The following is a 12,758-nucleotide window of genomic DNA, read 5'->3' as shown; positions in this document are numbered from 1 at the left end:
TCATGTATATAGATATAGTTTACTCTGAACGGCTGAAGAAAATCATGGTAGAGCCCCTTTAAAATTTTGATGAGGCAATCTTTGGCCCAGTACAGGTTTGACCTTTTTTGGCTGCAAAGCCCATATCTACCCATAGGGTAGTTGAGACTATGGCATCAAGGATTCACAGCATTATTGGATATCCTTGAAAGATTGCAAATAAAAAAAAACAGAAATCATAAACCGAAACCTATCCATCCAAACCTGCAGCTGAAGCCTATCCCAAACTACCGTTGGATGGAGGTGTGGTGCACTTTACATAGGTTGCCAGTCTTTGTCAGGGTCATTCATACACACTCGCACATTTACATATAAGGAAAATTTAGAGTCATCAATTAATTTATGAAGTACGACTTTTAGACTGTGGGAGGAAACCAGATAGCCTGGGAAAAACCCACACATGAATGACAAGGATATTCAAACTCATTAAATACCCACCTATAGGATTCAAACAACAGCCTTCTCATTGTGATGTGAGAGCCATAAGTACTAAGCCACCATCATTAATCAATAATGGAGGAAGAAAGACTAAATTATGTGTTTTTTGTTGAATCTATTTCTAGTTCTTTCTAATGGGTAACCTTGAGGATGTGCACACGTCTTTGTACTGGTTTTTGTCCTCCTAGCTCCTTAGTTTAAGGCTTCCAAAATGTGTTACAAGCTCAAACTTAACACATAGTCGTGAATGTTTTTATTATTTTATTTCATTTTTAGCAGATTCCTGGGATTCTTGTTTCAAGCAACAGTTGTATTCCAAGTTTTACACAATAAATTGTCATTTATGAAGTAGCAAAAATGAATAAATCCTATGCTCTATAAAAATAAACTGCATCCACTGCTGCCGGTTGTAAATTTAGAGTGGGAAAACACACAAAATTTTATTCCTAAACACAATTTACAATTACTGTACTATCAGTGTCTTACTGAAGGAAATTTAACAATTTCACTATTTGCCAGCGTTCCCAAACCAACAGAGAGACACATTTCTGGGCTCACTGAATAATATTAGGGGACTTATGCGACTAATTCATCGGACAACATTATGAAACATAGCAAAGTGACATTTGAGCAACAAAGAACATGTACAATAAAGCTGAAAATTTATTTATGCTTAAAAAAGATCAAACATGTTTTAAGAGCTTTTAAAATCCAATTATTGATATTAATTTTAACATCTTTTATCAGAAAAACGTAGATTGTTCAGTCTAGGACAATAACTCTCAATTAAAAACAGTTATCACATTACATGTAAATCTTCACCATCCCAAAAGAAATACAAACAAAAATGTAATGTCTGCATAATTATAGCTGTGTAAAAAGTTATTGAAAAAAAGAGACATTTAATAAAACAAGCAAATTCACTAATCCTGGACAAAATATTCAAATTCAGTGCTAGATTTATTTAAAGATATTGCCTGAGTGTCAGTTCTTTTTGGGTTCAGACCGACCTGTTGGTCAGACAGATTCCTCCCCACATTTGTTATGTACTCATAAAATTTGTGGTACTGGAATTTCCTCTGTACTCCCACAGCTCAGGTTGTACTGCAGTGATACTTGGTAATCTTTCTGTAGTCATTTACGAAGTGGGCATCCTCCTTCTATACAGAGTGAACAAGTGTCCCATCTTTCTTAAACAAACTTTTAAACTATTTGAACGGTGTTCCACAGGGTTCTGTTCTGGCCCCTCTTCAATTTTTAGTCAATTTCTCATCTCTCAGCTTTGTCATTCTTTCATTTTTGTTGTTGTTTTTTTGGTTTTATTTCTGACAATAGGTCTTCTTCTTTTCCACCAAATGTCATGACAGAGTCATTGTCATTTTCACTTGAATGAGACAAAAACATCTCGAAATTCTAAACTAAAACCCTGACATTTCCTGCCTCTCCTTTTCTTACATCCACCACAACTTCACCACCAACCTGAAATCTTGAGAGATTGCCCCACAGAAGTTTGAGACTCATGGTTGAAGACTTTCTTAACTTTAAAGAAAATATGTCATTCAATTCTCAAATTACAGTTCTGTCTGAAATAATCAGATCTTGTTGTTCTCCTTATTCTTATTTGGTCACCTCTGTCGTTTTTGCAATTATCTTCTAACACGACAAACTGCCTTTTTATAGTCCCCAGATCAGAGACCTCAACATCTTCTTCTTTTCTGAACTCCCTTATCCAACCACTCCTATCCCTATCCAATGCACCCCATATAGCAATCTTAACCAAATATTTTAAAAATGTTACTAAAATAAATATATTTTTCACAAACTTTTATGCTGACATATTTAAATAAAAGTACAGTGTACTCAATAAGATATATCTCTTTCTTTTTTATTTTTGATTTTATTCACAAAGTGTGTGTTTTCCAATGCTATTTTGTGTAAATACATTTTTATTAACGCAAGGAAACAATAACGAGAAGGAGTTTGGTTTTATTTTATTTCCCAGTAATTGTCTCATTGGGACTGGGGGGAGGAAGGGTGTCTCATTTTTATAACAAAGTAGTAATGAAAGAGTGGATGTATTAAAGTATTGTTATTCTAAACTATCCAAGGCATACCAAACAAAACTCTTTAAGAGAAGATTTTCTTATTTTATTTCTGAGAAAACAAAGGCTATCTTTTCTGGAACCATAGTGGACTTCAGTGAATAACAGGCATCTCGTTAAAGCAGAGCTTCTGATCAAAAAATCAGAGCACCTATAGACCTACTAAGGTGGAATCTCGGCTAATGTGGCTTGTGTATTTTTTTAAGTTTAAGAAAAAGTTCTTAACTTTTTAACTTAAGAAGGATGTTAAAAGTCTAATATTGTGAACTAACTCTTTGAGTCCTTTGTTCTGGTCATACAGCTGCTGGTTTCGTCTCTCTGGTTGTTTTTAGGATGTCAGTTTTGTTCTAGTTACGTCAGAACTACTCAGGGTTTACTGGCAGTAGAAAGTCAGGACGTTCTGCTGGTTTCCTCGGATGAGCACGGCGGGACAGTGAAGGCCGCAGGTCAGCGTGTCCAGCCAGGCCATGTACAGAGCGCAGGGGCAGTCTCTGTGCGGCACAGGGAGGCTCCTGAAAACACATTTCCATCAACAACAAGGACCTTCTGTTGACATGTAAACAAAAGATTGACTCTTAACTTGTAACTTCTCGGTGTTTATGAACGCTACTTTATGTTCAGTAAACTGTAAACTCACACGAGCACCAGAGCAGTGTGGTGTGAGTTCTTGCGGATAATTTCATTCAGCCGGATCTTCCTCTCAGACTGCAGAAGGAGAGCAGTGAAGGAAGTGACTCAAAAAGAAATAATATGCATGAGAGTGACATGCTAACTTTAACAAACACACCTTAAGCCTGAACACCTCTAACTCTTTGTCAGATATTTTCCATGGGGCATTCTCTCTCTGCTCCTGCACTAAAGCGCCTTCCTGCTGTTCATCATACAGCCTGAAGGGGGCGACGCTGTCCACGAACCGGGTCAGGCTGGAGAAGAAAAGCACCAAAGAGAAAAAAGACAATTTAACCAGAGAACAAACAATAGATGGGGATTCTTATAAATATGTTAGTATTTATGTGAATTTCTAAATATTTGACAGTTTAGGACAAAAATAAATCATTTTTGTAGCTTAAAGTGAAAATATTCTCCTTTCGAAGCTTGAATTGTTTCTATTGTTGTGTGTTTGTGCTCAGTGTGACTCACCTCTTAGCTTGAGGACGCTTCTCACTGTCCGTCATGACGATGACATCATTAACATTCAGACGGAAACGCTTCAACAGAGTGATCATCCTGAGAAAAACATCCCAGATCATGTCAGGTCCACTTTACAGATCAGGGAAAAAGTACACAACATAGTACAGATAGAAAGTTCTTCACTAACAAAGATCTTGTTATTCAAAAGTCATAAAATGTATTGTCTTCAGTCAAAGCTAAGTTTTAGATTATTATTTCAGAAGAAAATTAGATTTTGTTTTGGCCAAATGTTAGTATCTATGTTTCTATGATGCAGGAATGTAAAGTATGTTCAGTCCTTGTTGTGGAAAAAACATTTTCTTCTTTTGGTTTTGCTGTGCAAGGCACCAAGACAAATGACTCAATGAAACTGCAGCAGCTTCCCAAAGGTTTTTCTCATTTTTCCAACAAACTATCAGTGATTATGAACAGAAGAACTCACTCCTTGCGGCCCTCCTCCTCGTTTTGTTCATCTCCCACGATGAAGACTCTGACCTTGCAGCGGCGCCAGCGTTTCCTCCTGGTCAGCAGGTAGGGCACCAGTAAAGTCAGACCTTAAAACCAGAGGAAACGTCTTCAAACTGAAATCAAACTACAATGGATGTTTTTTCCTGTGTGAGGAAAGCAGAACAGCTCTTAACTGGATAAGACTCACCTCCATCATCAGCTATCCAGTAGACATCAATGGTCTTTTTGCCCTGATCGTTCTGGAAAACAGTCTTGATCTGATCACTGTTGTCTTCATCAGACATGTCAGCAGCTGCAAGAAGAGCAAAATCCTGACTTTGATATGCTTCAAACCTCTGGAATCTCTGTATGTCCTTAAATCCATCCACAAATGTATAACTTGAGTCAGTCTGATTGGTAACCTGGAGAAATGGGAGGAGTCATCTCTCACCTGGGTCTTCATCATTACTCTGCTGGTCATCGTGTTCCACGGGTTCTTCAGGTTCATCAGCTTCAAAGCCATCGTTCACTGAAGGATTAAGATCATCAGCTTCTGTCTCTGGGTTTTTAGATCAAAGTTCTAATGAAATAAAATCAGTTCTGAGCATCACCTTGAAAATCCAAGTCTGCAGTGACGTCCAGGCCGTCCATCATCCTCAAGATGCACAAACAGTAATTGGAGTCAAAGGAATCACTGGAGAACAGGAAGATAAATGTTTAAAAGTCAGATTTAAATTCAGTTTTGATTCTTTATTATTCAAAGGTGAAAGAAATTTCTTATTAATGTCAGCTTTCATTCATTTTTAGCTTTGAGAGACTCACTAAATGGTGTTAATATAATCCTCGATGGTATCTGGAGCGCTGTCCCTCCAGTTTGCCTTAAAGCCCAGAACCAGAGTGTTGGGTTTTAACTTGCCGAGTCCAGAAGCCTTTAACACACAAAATAGATAAATAAGTAACTTCCAGAGCTATTGGTTAAAAATGAAACATTGAGAATAATAAAAACCCTGAGAGAACTGTGTAACAGCATTAATGTGTTCTCTTTATTGTCAGTCTTTAACATGTCTACAGGTTTAGTCTAAATCAGACACACATTGACCTCTATCATTTTCAGTTCTTCACTTTACATGTGAAAAGCAGTGAGAAATGGTGATGATGGATGCTCTGTGGAAAGAACCTGGAACTTCTGCTCTGCCAACACATTTTCTGGATGTACCTGTAGCAGATGATGAGCTCCAGTTCTCAGGTTGTCTCCGATGAAAGGAGTATAGAAGGATCGCACCTTCCTCTTGTTAAGCCACTTCACCAACACGTCTGTGGTGTTGTTTGGTCGAGTCTTTCTGTCCTGCTCCTGAAAGGATCAGAACAATATTTTTTATTAATAAAATCAATGTAAGTGGAAAGTGATACTACAAGTATGAAAACTCTTGTGTTTTTTGACAACAGAACAAGCCCTTTTGCTCAGATTAAAAAACAGGGGTGTAAATGAGTTTATTGTCTTTATTTGGTTTGATTTACTTCAAGCAAAGCAAGGTCAGGAGGGAAGCAAAGAATGGACCAAAGCTCCTCACTACACCTTGTTTACCAATGAGACAAGATTCACTCTTTGGACAGCTTTCTTTAAGGTATAGTGTAGAATGTTTGCGTTACTGACTCATGCGTTCATTGTCCCAAAATCAAATTTCTTATTACCAAGAGAACCAGAGTTCTCTGGACTGCTTTAGAGTTCAGCTGAGCTTTTAAATGAGTCAAAAGAAAACAATTTGGTGTGGATCAGTCTCGTCACAGTGAATTTACTCTAAACGACCAAAGAAAGGGTCAAAAAACAGCATTGCAGACAGAATGATTAAACAAACCATGACGATGTCTCCACAGATCATAAGGCTGGCGTGTTTCGTAAAGCAACCAACAAAATCAACCAGAGCAGGTCGCTGGTTTGGTGGTCCAGTCAAGACCAGACACTGAGGCCTAAAAAATAAATAAAAATAATCACGTATTAACTTTTTGGAAATGTTTTGAATGTAGTCATTTGTGCAGAGACTCACCTAAAGTTCTTCACATGATCGTCCACATTGGTCAGAGAGACGGAGTAGGACAAAGCCATGTTGTATGTGCCTGCTTGAACTGATGAACCCCAGTTCATATCTGAGGAGCAGATATACAAATTATACAACAAGAAATGAATATACACACTGAGTGATAATGTTAAGAATTATAATACATTCCATTCATCCAAATTAGAACCCCAGGGTACAAGGCAACCCAGCTACTGTTGGATGAAGACGGGGTACACCCTAAACAGGTTGCCACTCTGTTGCAGGGCTTTCTTTCAGAAACATTTACCATTTAGATTACTTTTGGTCACTTAAAGAATAGTCCAACAGTGACTATGGATGGAATGTTATTAGGTTAGATCAGGGATAGACAACTCCAGACTCTAGTCAGACTCTAGTTTAGGTTCCCAAAGGATTTCCCTTGGTTCAAATATTAGAGAAACCTAAGCTACTTTTGTTGGACTACTACAGAAAGAAATTCAGTGATAAACTTTAGGAACTGTAGACCAGACAGCATGCCACACACTTTACACTGGAACAGAAACTAACCCAGTGGGAGACAGTCATAATTTTCCCCATCCAAGGTCGAGGTCTACAGGTGTGGTCCCTTCAGCAGATGCTAATGTGAGCACAGATCCAATCATTCTCATTGTGCTCAAATCACAGTCAGTCATTTAAATCAGACCTAACTGACAACAGTGCTTCTCCTTTTATTCATAATGTGATCCAAACATTTTCAGAAGGATGAATCCAACTAGACCATGTCTACTCTGAGGTTCATATAGAGACGTCCCCTCCTAAACTAAAGCCAGAGATCACATTTTTCTCTTGATGGTTCCTGCATCCACTCTCCTTTGATTCAGAACTTGACTCAACATGAAGTTTGTCTAAAAACAGAACCAAGGTTTTGGGCAGAGATTGATGAAGAAGTTGCAAAATGGTAAATGTTATACACTTCTATAGCACTTTTCTACCTTGATCAATGTCCAAAGCATTTTACACTTCCAGTTTCAGCCATGTGGACCCATTCACAGACTGATGATACACTGGAACCAGCCTATAATCACCAGGAGCAATGAGGGGTTGAGTGTCTTACCCAAGGATTCTTTGCCACATGGGTGGGCAAGGCGGCATCGAAACCTACAATCTTCTCATTTGAATTTGACTGCTCTACTTCTACCTTAAGTTATCCAGAACCGGCAGAGAAAATGAAATCTCACAATGCATCACTAGCAGCTAGTCACTCTGTCACTACTTCAAGAAACGGGTACAACCCCAAATTAAAGATGGTCTGTCTCTCAGTTTGGTCCCACAGCGGCTCTGCTTCTTACCACATGGAAAAGCTTTGATCAAACGCTTTCTTTTGACAGATCATGGACTGAACTTGTTGATGTTCTTAGAAAGATTTAAAAATGTAATTCAGAAGTGAAAACTGGTCAGGAGATTGAAGATCTTTGACTTCCCTCAATACCCCACCAGAGCCATGAAGATCATCAAGAGCCTTTCACATCCCAGCAACAATTTCTTTGACTTGCTGTATTTTTGTTTAACCAGTGTTTTAAATTCAGGACATCTAAAGAAAACAAAGGACTTTTAACTCCATTCTCATGTTCTTATGTTTCAGCTTTGACTCACTTGGTTTTTTGTAGTTGACATATCCAAACAGGGAGAAGATGATGCAGAAAGTGACCAGAGCGGCCCACCATGTGAACAGAAACATCAGAATCACAGAGATCACAGCTCCGAACAGAGACGCCCACTTGCTGTAGTAACGGAATGACGGCCTCCAACCTGCAGGATGGATGGTAAGGAAAACACAAGGAGGCAAATGATGAATTTTTGACAGTAAGAAGTAAAAAAAAAATGTGGATGTGGAAAGATACAACTAAATTAATGGAGAGTGAAAACATACCAGGTGAGTTTACGATGGACGCGTGAAAGCAGCTGAAGTTTATCAGAGAGTAGGAGCACAGGAAGAAGTTTGAGATCAAGGCTGCAATGGTGTTCAGCTCAGCTGTTGAAGCAAACATGAACAAAAACAATCATTTTGGAGGAAATGAACCAAAAGTTCGAAAAGAAGGTCAAAAGTTGGACAAAATTAATTTATACGCACCAATGATGATGAAGGTCACAGCAATCAGGTAGCAGAGGACATAAGCTCGAAGTGGCTCATTGTTTTTCCCATAACCCTTTGCAAAGAATATTATGTATGGGTAGATTTGGTCTTTGCACAGACACTGAAATGAAACAAGAATAAAAAACTTTAAAGCCAGACTTTGGACTCTCAAGCGAGTAACAGAATTACTTTTCCAGCTGATGTTTGGGTGGTTAGAAGAAGTAGGAATATACATTTCATCAAATTCATTTTGACAGGTGCCCTGCCCCCAAAACGAGTTTGATAGAAAGTATTTTCCTGCTTCTTCTGATGTTTTTGCTCAGTTGTCTCACCTGAAACACTTTTGGAGCAGAGACGAGAAACCCAAGAGCAGAAGATAAACTAGCAGCAAAAATTCCAGCAGTGATGAGGTAGTAGTACCCAGAAATCTGTCCCATAACCTGGGTGGAACATTCTTGATTAGGAAGAAGGTGATGAGATTTGACATCACATTTCTACTGTAAACACCACATCTGAATGCAGAAATGCATTTCTGTTTAACACAATAAATAGGAGTTCACAGAAATGCAATTTATTCTACTTAATATTGACAAGTTTCAATTTTAAAATAAAAAACTGTAATTATTTGTAATGGTTAATAAAGGTTTACAACTCCTTCATAAGCTTTTACCAACAAATTAGGACTTGAATTCTGCTAATCAGCTTGAATTCTAAACTCTAGCAAAGAAGGAAGTTGTTAAAAAGGAGTAAGCAAATGTTCATTGAGGAAAAATATACACACACACACACACATAAATATATATAAAAATTCAACATTTAATAATTTGATACAACCTGTAATAATGAACTGGACTGAGGGACTCCTCCACCTAGTATTCCAAACAGGAATTACCCCTTAAGGACCCTTACATGTCACTTTTTTGAGTGTCCCCAACTCGTTGTATTTTGACATGCTAGCTGTTCCCGTTAAATCAGGTGTCCCCAACCTCCGGGCCGCAAACTGGAACTGGTCTGATACCGGGACGCAGAGTGCACTGGTACCCTAACCCAGTACTGGTACCTTGATTTGGTACCTGTTCGTGCCCGGTACAGTTTCTGGAACCAGTCTGGGTCTAGTGCAGTGTCTGTTACTGCATCCGGTGCCAGATTAGGATTCTGTGTTTGGGCACCAGCGCAGGACATGTCACGAGGACCACTGCGTGTTCGGCACCACGTCCCGAGGGTTGTAGATCCCTAAGTTTATGAACAGCACGCCAAAAACAATGAGTTGGGGGACACCCAAAACATCAAAAAGTGAGGCGGGGGGGTCTGTAACTGTTTCAACCCCCTTTAAAATTTATCATTAACCAAACATTAACATATGACAATTTGGGAGATGAGAACCTGTTGGATTTTCTCAGCAGAGGACTCCAGTTTCAATGTCAACTCAATCAGAGGTCCTGTAGCACAATTTGAGTGCCGGGCACAGCGTGCTTGTCTTGACAGAGTGCAATTTGGGCCTCATAGGGTGTCAAGAGTTAAAAAATCTGATTGAAAATTTTAGTCTTTAGTTTGACGCAGCCTTGTATTTGAACTTACTACCTCCCAGTCTCAGGGTGGACATTCTACCACTTAGACCACTGAGCTCAATGCCGTTGGCATTCAAAACCAATATGGAGGAGAAACTGATCGTTCTCGTCCTAGATAATCCTCTAATTTTATTCTTGTTTAAATGTCTCTTTCCTCCAAAAACTGCAGAACAACAAGTCGTCAAACTGGGTCATTGAGACAAAAGTAGTGCTGAAAGCGGCCGTCGTTCAGACCCAACTCCTGCTGGAGTAGATGGTGAACTTCACCATAGTGAGGGAGTCTTTGAATGATCTCATGAACCCAGACATAGAGACAGGAATAATGATGTTTAGTGGAGCTCTTCAAATCAATCAACCTGATAACCAAGTATCATCCATGTGTCCCTGCATTGTAAATGAAATACATAGACACTAATAGTCATCAAAAACATTTGGTGGTCTGGAGCATTAACTTTATGAACACAAGGACCAAGCAGCAAATATGATGCATTTAAAAATGATCTGAATGGTGTGTCCCTGAACAACATGAAGGCAGAAGCTCATGTTCTTCATGAATCCAACCTGACTCCCACCTTCACACTGTTGGCCAGTCCGAACTGACAGGACTGGGACTGGATGCAGTGAGTGAAGTTCCAGCCCAGCTTGCACGCCAGTCCTATGCAGCCGTCCGAGCTGTTGGCACTGATCATGTCGCTCATGTTTCCGGAGGCATCCCGCACCACACATGCTCCTGGAAGACGGAGAAGGTCTCTGTTTCTCTCTCTCCATACATTTGAGGACAAAAACGCATAGGAAACCTACCAGTAGTTACAGAAATAACTAGGTAGCTCAGCGTCGTAAAAAAAATAGCCATGAGCGTTCCTTTAGGGATGGCGGTGTTTGGGTCCTGCAGGGTGAGACAGAAGATAGATCTGAAAAAATGGGAGATTACAAATATGCTTTCCTCCCCGATCTTCTTTTCTTACTTTAAGATCTCCAGAGATGTTAGCTCCAGACAGAATTCCAGTGGCAGCTGGGAAGAAAATGGCAAACATCTGGAAGAAGTCTCCTTTAGGCCCTCTAAAGCTTGGTGTCAGGTTTTCTACAAAGATATCACCTGTGAACACAACCAGAAAGGATCTACATTCAGATCAGTTCGTCTTATGAACCTTTACTTTGTACTTTCTGCACTTTGTAATTGTTCATTTATTTAAAAGATTCGGACACATTAATCTTATAACAGAGAACAAGATAAAAAAAAAAAAACTCTTTAGAGTTTTTTTCATAGGCAGAAATTCATTTAAAACTGTTGTTGCTGAACTAATCTGTAATGAGGATTATCTACAGGTAAAGGATGCTGAGATTATTAAAATAAATCAACAGCAACGTTTTTGATAGAAACTTCAGCACAAGCTGTGAATCCATTGAACCATTTAAAACCTACATTTAGCAATCTTGGAAATTGACAGCACTTTATTTCCTCAATTGCACTTTTAGAGCCCTATTGATTAAGGCACATTCATTAATTGTGTTTTATTCCGCTGAAAATTATTTTGGAAATCAGACATTTTTTTTTACTAATTTAACAAAAGATAAGTACCATGAATTTGCTTAGGTAAAAGCAATTTGTAGCCAGCATGAGATACAGTTACAGTGCTTAATGTTGTGATCAGTAAATAGAATGAATTTTACGATTTTATTGTAATGAAAGACACATTATTATTCAGGTACAGTTTTTTTTCTTAGTTACACCCTTCAAACAACATTATTGTTATAAAAAATTGTTCTAGTACAGTCGTGGAAAATATCGTGATACATATCGTATTGGGAGACACATACTCTGGATGAAGAGGTTCTATTTTAATGTTTTAAAAAAAAATAAGATTGTCATGATGAGCCTGGAGCTCCCTCCCTCTGCCACCAGAGGGAGCTCTCACCTCACCTTCCCCAGTCCTCACCTGGAGCTTCCCTCACCTATTATCACCAGCACCTGTTTTTCATTTGCCCATCAGTCCTCCACTATTTAACCTGCCTTCTCCCCACTCCTCACTGTGAAGCTTTACCTTTACCCAACCCCTGTATGAACTCTCTCTCAGTGGTTTTTCCCAGTTACCTTAGTTCAGCCTTCACCCAAAATAATAAACTGGTTGCACGTGGATCCGCACGCCTCGGCCTCGTCTGTCCGAACGTTACAAAGATAAAAGGCAATGATAAATTCAATCTAACTTTTTTTTAATCACTTAATTAAAAAAGTATTTTTTCTTTTTTTTCCTACACACAAATTCATAAATTATATTGATAATGATGTGAGATTATTTTATACAATATTTGAATTGTAGAGTGGTTGTATGGCTGTAGGTGCAAACACAATATATTTATGTTAATGAAGCCTTTCAGTACAGGGATTTAAACTTTAATGACCTTACTGTTTTTGAATTGAATTATATCTTCAAAGAAAATAAAACAGATATTGTAGTAAATAGGAAATTGAATGTTTTACTAAGAAAATTTCACAAAAAGGTCCTGATTTTGTTATTTTCACAATTTAAAGATTCACTCCTGTAAGATTTACTGAGTTCCCAGAGGTTTTTTAATTGTTATTATGCAGATTTTAGCCAAAAACAGCAAATACATTAGATTTTTTTTTTTAAGTTGTGGGAGTGATTTATGGGTGGATAAATCTCTCTGCTCCTAATTTATAAAAACAAATATTCAAAAATGTCATTTTAAACCTAATTATAAGAAAGAACATCATTTATTTTCTTCTTATTATTTATTTTGAGGAATCAGAAAATGTTTTAGATAAAAGCAACTGTCTGGCTCCTGTGTGTTCTGCTGGTGACTT

General features: G+C 38.3%; 1 protein-coding gene across 1 annotated transcript in view; it reads right to left on the bottom strand.

Moving 5' to 3' along the window:
• Positions 1-733: 733 nt before the first annotated feature.
• LOC112155947 (solute carrier family 12 member 3-like) overlaps positions 734-12,758 on the bottom strand; it is a 16,571-nt gene continuing 4,546 nt past the window's right edge. Inside the window, exons 9-27 of the mRNA XM_024288014.2 lie at positions 10,900-11,030; positions 10,736-10,820; positions 10,507-10,664; positions 8,699-8,806; positions 8,364-8,487; positions 8,163-8,264; positions 7,886-8,041; positions 6,242-6,341; positions 6,053-6,164; positions 5,413-5,547; positions 5,019-5,125; positions 4,808-4,890; positions 4,648-4,725; positions 4,405-4,509; positions 4,192-4,303; positions 3,720-3,806; positions 3,367-3,502; positions 3,217-3,284; positions 734-3,091 (exon numbers count right to left, since the gene is read on the bottom strand). Coding sequence (XP_024143782.2) covers positions 2,953-3,091; positions 3,217-3,284; positions 3,367-3,502; positions 3,720-3,806; positions 4,192-4,303; positions 4,405-4,509; positions 4,648-4,725; positions 4,808-4,890; positions 5,019-5,125; positions 5,413-5,547; positions 6,053-6,164; positions 6,242-6,341; positions 7,886-8,041; positions 8,163-8,264; positions 8,364-8,487; positions 8,699-8,806; positions 10,507-10,664; positions 10,736-10,820; positions 10,900-11,030 — 2,126 coding nt within the window. The 3' untranslated portion in view covers positions 734-2,952. The remainder of the gene's footprint in view (positions 3,092-3,216; positions 3,285-3,366; positions 3,503-3,719; positions 3,807-4,191; positions 4,304-4,404; positions 4,510-4,647; positions 4,726-4,807; positions 4,891-5,018; positions 5,126-5,412; positions 5,548-6,052; positions 6,165-6,241; positions 6,342-7,885; positions 8,042-8,162; positions 8,265-8,363; positions 8,488-8,698; positions 8,807-10,506; positions 10,665-10,735; positions 10,821-10,899; positions 11,031-12,758) is intronic.

Source organism: Oryzias melastigma, linkage group LG18 (assembly GCF_002922805.2).
Source record: "Oryzias melastigma strain HK-1 linkage group LG18, ASM292280v2, whole genome shotgun sequence".
Taxonomy (NCBI): domain Eukaryota; kingdom Metazoa; phylum Chordata; class Actinopteri; order Beloniformes; family Adrianichthyidae; genus Oryzias; species Oryzias melastigma.
Note: the sequence above shows the minus strand (reverse complement) of the source record. Positions and strands in the feature narration are given on the sequence as shown.